Genomic DNA, 12,906 nt, shown 5'->3' with positions numbered 1-12,906 from the left:
GCCATCTTAAGTTAACAGCCTTCACACATTTTAAGAACCAAGAGACGGCAGACATACAGTCTTGGTGATATGTGTATATATGTGTGTATGTGTATGCATATATATGCACACACACATATAAACACATATATCCATGACACCAACATTCCCAACAGCAGGAGAGCAACTGCTGCCTTGTCTTCACTTTACACTGCTGCACATGCTGATGAGTTACGAAGGACCAGTGATAGAAACCCGAGACGCAGGAACAAACCCTGCTTCACCTAACTCCTAGCTTCTGGTTATCCGGGGGAAGAAAAATTTACATTGGAAAACTGGGAAACTTTGCTTTAAGGCTTGTCAAATGATTAATATTATATTTAATGGCTGATTAATACTTATTTAATGGCTGGCCCTTGGAGACTGTAACCTAGTTTACTAATTTAGACAGGGATCAGTAAGCAATATTAAGTTGTGGTTCCTCCTTTATCTTATCACTACACTCATATGTATGCTTTGTATGGAAAACTTTATTTGATAATAAAAATAGCATTCACAGACTTTCTCCTTCTTTGTTGCTACATCATATACATAGTGTCTGTTCCAAGGAAAGAAGCTCGTACTGGGTAAGTCCACATCTACTCATACTAGTGTCATGTATAAACCCAATAAGTCAAATAAAGCTATGAACAATGTAGTATTTATATATGCATAGTGTTTTATAAAAAAGATTGGCCCACATACTGCTTTTCATCAACACAGAAAAGAGCATTATGTCTCTAGCACATTGCAAGAAATGATGACTGAAGAACATAGACTGCATACAAGTGCTTAATAATATGTAAGCAGGCCCACCATGAAGAAAGAAATGATATTCAAACCAACAAAAGCTTTAGAATTACTTATAGTCTCCCATTTTAAAACAGCTTTACATACCTGATTCAGTTTACATTAAAATATATCCCCTGAATCAATTTGTTCCATTTTCAGAAATATAAACACTTAATCACATTCCTCACAGCTAAATTTTGTCATAAATCCTCTTTTATACAAGAAAAAGGCAACAGTTTTGTTTTTTTTTCCAACAGGCTCTATTAATTACAATTTAAACTGTACACACAATGATCGGCCATCTTCTTTCTTGGTTTTGTTTTTTACAGTACCATGGCAACAACAGTGATAGACTTGCAATGATTTGTGTTCATATGGAAAATGTGAAACAGTATACATGTACACACCAATGCACTGTAAAAAGCAGCAGTTTACTTTAGTGGTCCAACAGTAACGGCAAACATTTTGGCTCAGCTAGGCAGAAATCCATTAAAATCTTATACCAATACTACAGCAGACTTACCACACAACTTGCAAATTTAAAAATACAACTTAGAAACTTGCAGGTTTCCCTTTCGCTGCTGTTCTTAGATTCAAAATTACAGCATATAACCAGTATGGATAGGCTTCTACAACCAGGTTGTCCCACTGATTGCCTCTTTTTGCCTGTGTTTTTCCTTTGATACATCTTTTTATTTTTTTTCCTTTTTAATTTTTTTTTCCCTCCAGCAAGTGCACTCCTTTTGTCTCAGTAAGGATGAACCAGTAAAATAAAAAAAAACCTTAAATATAGAGCGAGAAGAAGAGACAGCTTTTGGAATTAGGCAAAGTAAGAAAAGCCCACTGGTTTTGCCTGAGCAGAAGGAATACACCTGCTCCGAGAGGGAGGACTTTGCTCCCATCGCATTGTGCCTTGTCCCAGGATCCCGATCCCTTCCCTTGCTTCAAAGCAGACAAACAATACCATGCATGCTTGGGTTGCTTCCATATACATCTAGAAGATGAGGAGGGCTGCGGCGGCTGCCTTAATGAAATATCGTTAAATGTTGCTGAGGCTAATGAGAGATCAACAGTCTACGTTAGTGTGTGACACAGGCATGGTGGTTACCAGTCTTTCTGCCTTTGCGCATCCTGTAGAGGGGGCCTGAAAGTATAAACTGTTCACGGAACAAACTAGAAATTCCTTATCATAAATCATCTTGTGCTGTGTGGGTTTGTATTTTTTTTTATTATTATTTATTATTATTATAAATATCCTTCATTGAAACAGTAGTCTCTTCAAACAGTTCTTGCAATTTTAGGAACATTTGTTTTTCTTTTTTAATTCCTTCAGCAGGAGCGCTCCATTCCTACTGAGATGAACAAGTTTCTTCCTTCCCCACCCCCAACCCTTAAAAAATTTTCTACATACAGTGTAGCAGTGAGTCACTAGAGAACAGTCTGGATCAAATTATTCAAACTTGGTCATAAAATCCTTTGCCTATATCATATTACTGGCTACCCCCATTTACTATATCGGGAAGGGGGGAAAGTAGCCCAATAAAGGAATTATTCTTAAGAAATCTACAAAGAATGTAGAAACAAAATTTTATAATCCTTTAGGACCAACATTTGGCAAGTAATTAAAAAAAAAAGAATACACTGAAAAATACTTTCTTTAATATTATACATCAGGCACAACACTTTTTTTTTTTTTTGTTATGATTTCATCTGCATAAAAGGTTTGTAGGATCAGCAGGTGCCGGATGTCTCCTCGCCTGTGAAAGCCAGATGGTTTCAGCTCCCGCACTTTCTCCTCCGCTCCCGCGGCGTGGGGAAGGCGACGGGGACCCCGGAGGAGCCCCTCAGATGCTGAGGTCGGTGCTGCACTCCTTGTACGGCCGCCTGCGCTGCTCGGGCGGGTGCCTGCGGCTCGGCTCATGCTTCCAGCCCGGGTCTTCCCTCTCCCGGTGACCGACTCGCTCCTCCCTGAGCCGTCTGTCGGGCGACCTCTCCCTCCGCCGGTCAGACGACTTGGCCCGTCGGTCAAGGGAGCTCTCTCTTCTCCGATCGGGTGACCTCCTCGGCTCCGTGAGTCTCTCCAGCGACCGCCGGCGGCGGCTGGGCGACCGCTCTCTGCGCCTCTCGGGGGAGAGGTCTCTCCTCCTCTCGTGTCGCTCCCGCCTCTCCAAAGTGTTGTCAGCGCTCCTCGTCCCTTCCCTCCGCTTTTCGGGAGACCTCCTTTTCTGCCCGTTCACCACTGCCCTCTCCAGCTGCCTCTCGTGCCTCCTCTCCGGCGACCTCTCCGTCCTCCTGCCTGGCACGTGGTCGTTGGTCTTAGAAGTCCCATTCCAAGTGTGGTGTTCATTGGGATGTCTGCTAAACTCTCTGCTGCCTTTTAGGTCTCTAACGTAAGTCCGCTTGTCCCCATGTTGTGATGATTTGTGAAGGTCTGGTGGATAACTGGACTCCGATGATGGGTGCTGCCGTCGGTCGGATGGCACGGGTTTCATTTCCGATACATTTTGTGAACCTGTGGCGGGACTGTTCCTGTCACTGCTGGGGTCTGAAAGAAAATAACAGCAAAGCGTTTGGTACTGATGCCTTCTGCAGCGCCGTGACACCACTTAGCACTCTTCAGACTTCATTAGTGACAAAAACAAACAACTGTTAAAAGCAGTCAGTGAAGGCTAACCGAAGCTTTTGTTAATTTAACTGCGAACAACGAGAGTTACAGGTTAGTACTGGTGCTGCTCTGTTCGTTAGCCGTGTTTTGGTCCAAGCTGATATCATCTTTACGCTCTTCTGGTCACGGGGCATTTTACATTTTCCCCAAGCCCAATTCATAATGTTTCGGTTTACACTACTTTCTTTCCAGTGGAAAAAAGAAAAATATTGTAGTTCAGGTTGTTGGCTGTGGGGTTTTTTAACGGTTTCCAATAAAGAGGGCCTTTAGGAAACGATTTTGTTAAGACTTTTGAAAGAACTGCCTTCCAGGTGTGGGAGGCTTTGTTTCAAATAACAGAAAATATACAGAAAATAGAATTGATCATTAAGTTTTCACTTTGTAAAATAACATTTTGAAGGTGTGAGAAATAGACTGTAATCATGCAATTGCCATTTTGTTTAAGACTTTACTTAATCTCACTTAGTTCTACCATGTTACGAGAAGTCCTAATGTAGATTTTGGTTTTGCCACAATGATTCGAACAACGATGACAGAAGTTATGATTTTTTCATATCAAAGCAATGAAAAGATACTGTAATATGTGGGATGGCTTTGATTAAAACCTAATCTCCAGTTTGTTATTTTTAAAGTAGTATTTGGGTAAAATAGAGCTGAGCTACCTCTGCGAGACAAACTGCAAAGCAGCAGGAAAAAAAAAAAACCAACCCCAAAACTAAGAACCAGCCCTGCACTGTAGCTAAGCTACAACTGCTCACGTCATTTCTAACGGATGTTTATGAATGATTCATTATAGACATGGCAAACGTTAAAGTAGCTGTGCTGACTTAATGAGCGTTACTTTTATTTGCTTATGGCTTTCTTTTTTAAAGCAGCTTCTGCACAGCAGCTCGGCTGGCGTTAGCTACGCTTCCTGCAGGCTTCCTGCCGCTTGCACCGAGACACCCACCTCGAGGTGGACTGTCCTGATGGCAACGACTGAAAACCCTCACAAACACTTGTGGGGACAGATTCCCCCCCGCCCCCACCCGGTTTTTCTCCTTTTTGTCTCCCCTCCCCCAAGCCAAAAGCTCTACATGCTCATTCCTCCTGCCACCACGCAAGGTGTCTCCCATTTGATGGCATTTCCATTCCTTAGCCTGGGAGGGTCGGTGTGCGCATGGGCCATGAGGTCTGTGATTTCCAGGTGAAACCCGTGTTGTGACTCACGTGTGTGCATTTTTGGTTATTAGCATTTTCAGGCAGCAGCTGGGGACCACACCGCTTTTCCGTAACTGTAAGCACGTGGCTTGCGGCAACCTGGCTATCGCACAAGGTACAAGCGAGGTTTAAACGTGTCCTGTGGTGTACTTACAATTCAGGGGACGCAGGGTGCTCGGAATGAATTGCTGTACATATAAAATATAGCGAAGCGGAAAGCAATGTGAGGGAATTAGGCCACAGCACAAAAACACCTAATATTGATTTTAGCTACAAACCGTAGTTTGATTATGGCCCATAAGGTAGAAGCAAGACTCCCCGAGCTTGTCATTTCTCATACATGCAGCGATATTAGGAGGTATCATCGCTGAGGAAGGAAGAGCCCAGCACCAAGAAAAGTAAGAGAAAGAGAAAGAGAAAAGTAGAAAATTTAGATTCCCTAGAACAAAGATGAAAGAAAGAAAAATCTTCATATTTTATCTTAGAATAAAGAAAGTTTATTTTTCCAGTCAGATTGTCTAGGCTTCACCCAAATATAAGGCTGCAAAGACAGCAGTTGTTATTATTGTGACATAAAGAGACATCTAAAAGGTGATTCAATAACCCAGACAACGAGAGCATCCATTCTAAAAGACAGCTGGAACAGCGACACAGAATGTCATAGAAAAAACATTAACAATCAAACAACAACGAAAAATAAAGTCCACCAGAGACCACAACATTAAAAATAAGTACAAAACTCATTACAAAAATATACAGCCTCATAGAGAAGCACGTTCCAATCGAGTCAGAAAAATATTGGAACTTAACATTATTAGAGGAACCATTTGCGACTGCAGCGAACAGAACGAAGAGAGGAAGGAGTCCCAAATGTTACAAGGATATTCTTTACAGTAGTGCAACCCCTGTATATTAAATCCTTGCTTGGAGAATGAACGTTTAGTGGTTTAGCATTAGCCAAAAGAAAATCGGTGGTGGATTTCCATCCTCAGTGCAACAGACATATGCTTTGAGAAGTGAAGCACTTAATTTACAGGGTATTTATGCAGTCTAGTATATGATACAGTACTGTACATCCAAAGGAGTATAGGAAAAGACAAAAGTAGAAAGAACAATACAGAATTTCAGTGCCATCATTGAACCTTCTGGTGTGCTATTTATATTACAGAAGTGTAAACCCACAACTTCCCTTCCATATTGTTAAACACTTCAATTGTTTGTTGCTTATAGTCTGAATTGGTCATTTTAAGTTAAATAATGAGCAGAGTGAGCAGAAACTCTCAAATGTGGCAGAGTAAATAAAAAGAAAATCTAGTTCATCAATTGTGCAGAAAGGTTTTGTTTCTGGTTTTAGGACATGGAGTGAATGATAAACACAGAACTTACTGACACAGAAATAACCCAAATACGGGGAGAAAAATATAAAGGACATCCCTTCAATCATCAGTTTCTATAGAAACCTCAAAGACCTTTGGTTGGGAGTAGCCCTCCATCGAGGGCACAATATTTGACAATTATCTCAAATAAATAAGACATAATTATAATATTAAATAGTGTGCTAAGTTAAGCCACCCAGCAATCCAACCTCCGGGGGAAGAAAAGGAAATCTAATGCAATTCTTAGTAAGAAACGAGGACTGAATGTTTCCCCCAAGACAAACACGAGAGCACCTTTTCACAACCTCCTCACCTTTTCGGACCTTACAAATTAACTAGTTGCAACCAGCAGACAGTTTAAAGGGGAAGAAAAGGGCTCAGGAGGCCAAATGAATATATTTTTGCAGTAAAGCTTTTTTTTTTTCTTTCTTCTTTTTCTTAAATAACTTTATAAATATTTACATAAATATTAAGGGAAGGCAAAAATCTCATAAGCCATCTTGGCATTCATGTCTATGGACAGGAACTAAGAGAAAAACCTAACAAAAAAAATCACTGCTTTAGAATAATAACTCAGGATCCCAGTTTTTGCATTGATTAGAAGTAGAGACCTATTTGAAACAACAATTCAGCCGCTGAGAAACAGTTTGGCACAGTTCAATGACATTCCTTGTTTGGCTGGACAAGACAATAAGGTTTTTTTGTATTGTTTTGTTTTCCTCTCTGATCACCAAAAATACTGCTATGATGATCTTGCCTTACACTGCGCCCCAAGTCCATGGAAGCAAGCAAAGGATGAAATGTGTAGAAAATTCAGCACAAGCGAGGCAATTAACCATATGTTGCAAAGGTTGGTAAGACACTGGTGAGAAAGGAAAATAAAAAAGAATTCCCGCTTCAGATCTTGAGACAGATCATTCATGGAGTGATGCCAGGGAAGAAAGGAATGTTTTCATAGTTTGACCCACCATATTCTGGGACAGAGCCATCTCCACGTTTCAGAAACAGGCGGACCCTGCGGCCACCATTTTTAATCAGTTCGATGGCCCGAGCATGCTTCATGTTCTTGGTAGTTTCTCCGTTGATCTCTAAGATTTCATCACCGATCTGTCAATGTTACAAAAGAAAAGAGTCAAAGATTAGAAACAAGTCCCCAGGAGCATCACCGCCAGCACACCATGAGACAACAGCCACAGCAAAGGTGGAGGAACAACTATGCACGAGGTGAAGCTAAATACACCCAACTCCTCCCAATGGCAGTCCACAAAAAAACAGTGTGCAGGGGACTGGGAGACATGAAGACAACAGGGAAAGCTTGAGGTATCAAAATATTTCATTGCTGTTCTGTAAAACCACATTGCATTACTGTATTTTTCAATAGCTAGAGCTGTGTTAGAACTGGTGTTATTTTATTTTGATTATCTGTGAAGTTTTTGGTCAATGTTGCCATTTGTTTTACAGTTTGCTGTAACCAGGGTGTTCAAATAGCTCTTTCAGATCCATTTCTCACTTGGATATAGATACCTACTATGAACCAACAAAGCTGCTTCTGTAAAGATAATCATTTATCAGGATAGGAAAACAGGGGCTGGAAGAGCTTGTCACTGACCTCCACAAGGCAGCACTGCTTTATTTTCATAAGCATAACTTTTGGACCTATAAATTTGCCTCTAGACAAAAGTTTTTTGAAAATGCCCTCTGCATGATATATCTGGAGGAGAAGAAGACAAATGGCACATGCAGCAAAGTTATACTGCATTCTTTAACAGAGGAGCAAGGAGTACATAAAACTTGCCAATTTAATTTTTCTGTAGGCATTTTATAACATATGCCCTTGCTATAATGTTTATAATTTAGCTGATGTGTGAAGTTAACAGATAATACTAATAAAAAAGTACATTATAATTTTGTAACCTGTGGGTCAGTATACATTCTCTCTCCCCTCTCTGCCCTCGAGCATAGGAGGGGGTCAGGTGGGACATCCCGATTCTCTACCCACAGCTGCAGCTTTAGAAGAGCTGACAAAGACTGTGACTATTACATTTTCATTGCTACATGCATCTCTGTTAGGCTTTACAAGTCAGATTATGTATTACAATTTGGAAACCTGGGTTGGAAGAAGGGGGTGAAGCCTTCCCATGCACACACACTGCTACAGACTGTATACAGAGAGTGACAGAAGCCACACACAGAAGTAAATAGGAACCACTGCTCCTTTCAGTTAACATCTCATTTTCCTTTTAGCTGGCACAGCAGAAGGTGTGCCTGTAAGTGAGAGGCAGGGAAGTCAGCTTATTGCAAAGAAACGCGTTTTTTAAATCTGTTTGTGCATACCCTCATCTTCCCACATCTCTCAGCCGGACCATCCTCAGCTAGCCGCAACACGTACAGATCCATGTTATACTCCCGGCCACCTCGCAGGCTAAAGCCAAACCCTTTGGCTCCTCTTTCCAGCTCAACAGTGTAAAAATCTTGGTCCTGCGGGAGGGAAGACAACATATGCACAGTTGAATGGAATGTTAAACACTGCTCTACTCTAATTTTAAAGTTATTCAACCAACGAACATTATTGGTTTTGTTACTCATAATTAAAAAAAGTTGAGTTTTCACACACAGGCTAGGATTTCCTGCTTCCTCAGATCCCACCCTGCAGTTTGGAGTCCTGGCAGTGGTCTGCAAAGGGCCGTTTGAATGAATGGGCTTGGCCACGTCCCATGCATTTTTAGGCACCTCTGTTACACAACACTCCCGTGCCCAGGGCAGAAAAGCATGTTTCTGGAGGGTGGTTAGTGTTCCAGCAGCTGCACAGGAAGGCCAGGGTAACCACAATTCCAGTGCCAGGCTTTAATTGAATGGCTAATGGCACCTGGGGTGACTTTATGCCATGGTGCTGGCTTTTCCTTTTTGTTACCACCTCATCAATTCCTTTGCAAGAAGCTCAGAAGCATGTGCATTGTTTTTCACAAATGCTGTTAGCGTAGGGATGTCTTGAAATCCCTAATGGAAGAGGTTACTTCTGGGATGGCCAGTGGCAAAGAAAGATAACAGTGAGATAGATAATCTCTCTAATTAGATGCCATCTGTGAAAGCTGGAAAACTCCAGCTACTGCCCCTTTTTAGTTTTCCTCTTTTTTGTCCTCTGAACTTACCATTCGCACACAACAGTACTTTCTGGAGAGGCCCTTCAAAATATACAATTCAATAAACAAACACATAAACTATTACTATCATTAAAATGTCAGCTGTGGTTGGTTTTTTTTTTCCCCCCTCCCTAAAACTTTTGATGAGAATGTGCTGGAAATGTTTCTCAGCTGAAAAAACAACACATATTAAGAAACTAATCAGCAAATTCCTCTTACTTCAGCAAACAGGCTGAGGGAGAACAGCCTCCCAGTAGGAATTTTCAAGGGAACTATTTGAATACAGCCCCCTCAAGCAGATTGGAAGCAACACTCTGTGGTAAACAAAACAATTAGAAAGCTACTCCTTACCTGCGCTGCTTGGGGTGGTTTGAAATCAAACTGGGATTCCTGCTTTGGTTTGGTGTTGTTCCTGCTGTAAAGGAAGAGAGAAAGAGGGAGAGAGGAAAAAACCAGCTCGTGGAATGTGAAGATGATCAAGAAATGCCCAAAGAGAGAGCATGTCAACATGCTCTCCTCAAGGAAAACAATCTGACCTGGTCTCCTGTGGTATTTGCTGAGGAGTATGTGTGGTTGTAATTGTAGCAATTTTTTCTGCATTGGTCAATAAAGTAGCATTGGAGGATTCTGCAAAATAAATTTTTTTTCATTATGAGGGACGACCATTGGCCATTTGCTGAAAGAAAAAAAAAAGCTTTGCAAAGGCATTTCATTGAAAAGCATCATTATATGTTGTTTTTAAAGAACTTGAGATTGGCTCAAATTTCTTAAAACCAAAAATTAACGGGATAAAGTCTAAGCTGCGTCATCACAAATATGTATATGAAATTGGAAAATGCAAAAAAAAAAAAAAATTAGGAAATCTGGATTAGAAACACCTCTGACCGTTAGACCCACTCAGAATGAAGGCTGACTTGTGGTGTAAGGGTTGAAGAATTATTTCCCTGCTGTCTAATGACATGAATTCAAATCATTAGAGTCTCCAAATATGGTATAGGTAGGCTGGATTAATTTTATAGTAGCAATAACTATTCCATGGATTATAAGCTTATCAGTGCTTCCTCCATCAGAAACTGCAATCTTCAGTAGGATTGAGATGTGGCTTTTATCTAATACCTCACAAGGTGATATTGAATGTGGCTAAAACCCAAACTTACTGCAATCCATCTTTGAAATACAATCCACTGCTGCCTGAGCACTCAAAGCTGCATGCAGGGATGTGGAAGCACCTGTACCAAAAGCATCAACAGCTCTGGGTGCCATTTACAAAAGGGCTCACCGAGAGAATACATAGAGCAGGATTAACTTCAAAACTCCATTTATGCCATGGTAAAGGGCTCTCAGCCCAACGTCAGCCTGTGCAAATGCCACATTTCTCTACACACAGCAGGAGGTGCTTCTAGGAGGAGAGGTCCTCTCTCGCACTTCACAAAACTGGGACAGGAGTTGCTGTAGACACAAATGAAAAAGGACTCTCTAGGTGTCCCTCAGTACAGCACGGCAAAATGGTCCCCTTATCATTTTGGAGCTTTACATATTGGACTTCAGTAAGACCAGAGTTAACCCAGAACTCATTTAAAATTCTGCCTAAAATTAAGGTCACGTCAATGACATTAGCCAAATACTAGCAACACAGTTTTGGAGGAAAGACCTGGAACTCTTGCATATTGAACTCAACACATTTTCCAGAAATGCATATTGTATCAAACCTGAACTGAAATTAATACTGAAGCATTTCGAATTTTGAATTGCTCTGCAAGTCAGCAGTTCCTGAAAACACCCTTCCCCTCACACAGGAGTATGAATTCAGAGGAAGAGCTGATGGTACATGCCTACCCACTCAAAACGTTGAACAGCTGTATTGGTTGCATACGCAGAATGATGGGCACAGTCAATAGAAACATCCACTCCTTAGGCATGGCGTTCCCAGCTAAAGTCACTGCAGTGGCAGGCACTCCCTCCCTCTGTGGAACAGTTCTGCATACAGGAGACCCCCACTTTGTGCCTATATTCATTCTATCCAGGAGAGGACCACAGATGACAACTATAAAATACTGACCACAACTCACTTTTCGAGATCAAAATGTAAACTGAGTGCACAATCACTGGTTACAACAATGTGCCTTGTTTCTTGACTGAATTTCTCTAGTTCCATCCCTTCTCAAAAAAAAAAAAAAAAAAAAAAAAAAAAAAAAGCACCATCAGAAAACAGCAACAAAAACCGCGTGGAAACATCTGGCTCTCCAAAATAAAATTACAGCATCTTCTACCCTGCCCTTGTTTGCCCCTGAAGCTCTAGGCATCTGGTAATTCATTTTACTGACTGTGGAGAAATCTACCATCATTAAACGGAGTCCGGCTGTAATACAAAATTGCAGAAATGGGAGGGTTTTTTGCATGAATTAAGGTAAGGTGGTGCTCAGGGGCTTACTTGGTCCTGTGAACTTAGTCTATTTCATGAATTTATTTTAAAAGTGGAGAAATCTAGATGAGGTGAAGATTTTTCCTTTCTGTAGCTAGTGCGTGTCAAGGGAAACTCGGGAAAGAGAAAAAGAAGAACCATTTAAACAGACGGGTGCAACGAGAGCACAGCTCCTTTGCCTGCAGCACTATGCCCAAGTTAACATGCCCAAACCTCCAGCATATGGAGCTGTAACATCTTCCAGACCAGAGCTGGCTTGTGCCCGGTGGCTCAGAGAGCAAGAGAGGCTCCTGGGTCTGCCTGCACCTCTCGAGGTAGGCATGACCAACACAAACCCTTGCGAGGATGTGCCACTGACAGCTGGCTTGTGTGAGAAGGAGGTGTCCCTATGTGTGGAAATAATTCTCTGTATTTTATAAAGATGCCTTGACGCTAAAATCTGTCTCCAACCTACAAAGGTCCTAAAACGTGGTTAAGCGTCCTGTATTCATCCAGAACAAAAGCCTCTGAAATTCTGCACAAATATTTGGAGATCAGATGAAGATGGGCTTCAAAGAGAATGCAAGATTTCTACCCTTTAGCAGGTCACACTAAGAATACCAAGTAGTGCAACAACACATCTTTGGTACAGATGTATCTTCATGCCACTGTACTGCATCTATCTTTAGCCCACCCCATTCCATGAGTCAGGAGTTGTGCATAATTTTGCTAGTTTTTTAGACACTAGTTCAGGACGCGTGCCAGCCACCATGCAAAACTGGAACAGAACACAAATATAGCAAAAAAATTATCTCTAGTAGAATTACAAATGTATGTTCTACATCCTACATATTTCATTGATTCCTTGCCCTGTTCTGCCCTAGAACACTCAGACACCAATTAAATGCCTAATCGAAGCTTGTTGTTTTCAGCTCTCTGTATCCTTGCAACAGTTGGTAGCATGCGAAACCATTGTCATTTCATTGCAAATACAATCCTGCAGCGGTCTATGGCAATGAGTTCGTGCAAGACTTATTACAAAGCAAAAACCCTTGGTGTTTTTAATAATGTTAGAAGAGATTAGCAGTGTGAGTTTATCGTGAGTTTTGTGATGAGCCTTAGTTTGATGTTTATCTGAGGAGCATGGCTTCTGCTTTATTCTTTCCCCTGCCACCACCTTTAAGTACACTGTTAGAGCATTTGCATTTACCAAAAAGGCACCCAAAAGTCAACAAAAAGAAAACAACAAATCAACAAGAGCCCTTAAAGACAACAAAAATGACATTGAGACCAATTTCTTAAATCTCATGGGGT

At 41.3% G+C, this 12,906-nt stretch overlaps 1 protein-coding gene across 23 annotated transcripts in view; it reads right to left on the bottom strand.

Annotated features, from left to right (window-relative positions):
• Positions 1-489: 489 nt before the first annotated feature.
• The window catches only part of MAGI1 (membrane associated guanylate kinase, WW and PDZ domain containing 1), a 355,922-nt gene continuing 343,505 nt past the window's right edge, over positions 490-12,906 (bottom strand). For 11 of the 23 annotated variants that reach the window (XM_056334840.1, XM_056334828.1, XM_056334833.1 and 8 more), the window contains 5 exons: positions 9,728-9,818; positions 9,543-9,606; positions 8,386-8,529; positions 7,020-7,158; positions 490-3,355 (listed from right to left, as the gene is read on the bottom strand). In XM_056334840.1, coding sequence (XP_056190815.1) covers positions 2,655-3,355; positions 7,020-7,158; positions 8,386-8,529; positions 9,543-9,606; positions 9,728-9,818 — 1,139 coding nt within the window. In that variant the 3' untranslated portion in view covers positions 490-2,654. The other 12 variants (XM_056334832.1, XM_056334835.1, XM_056334837.1 and 9 more) reach the window with 5 other exon arrangements.

Source organism: Falco biarmicus, chromosome 4 (genome assembly GCF_023638135.1).
Source record: "Falco biarmicus isolate bFalBia1 chromosome 4, bFalBia1.pri, whole genome shotgun sequence".
Taxonomy (NCBI): domain Eukaryota; kingdom Metazoa; phylum Chordata; class Aves; order Falconiformes; family Falconidae; genus Falco; species Falco biarmicus.
Note: the sequence above shows the minus strand (reverse complement) of the source record. Positions and strands in the feature narration are given on the sequence as shown.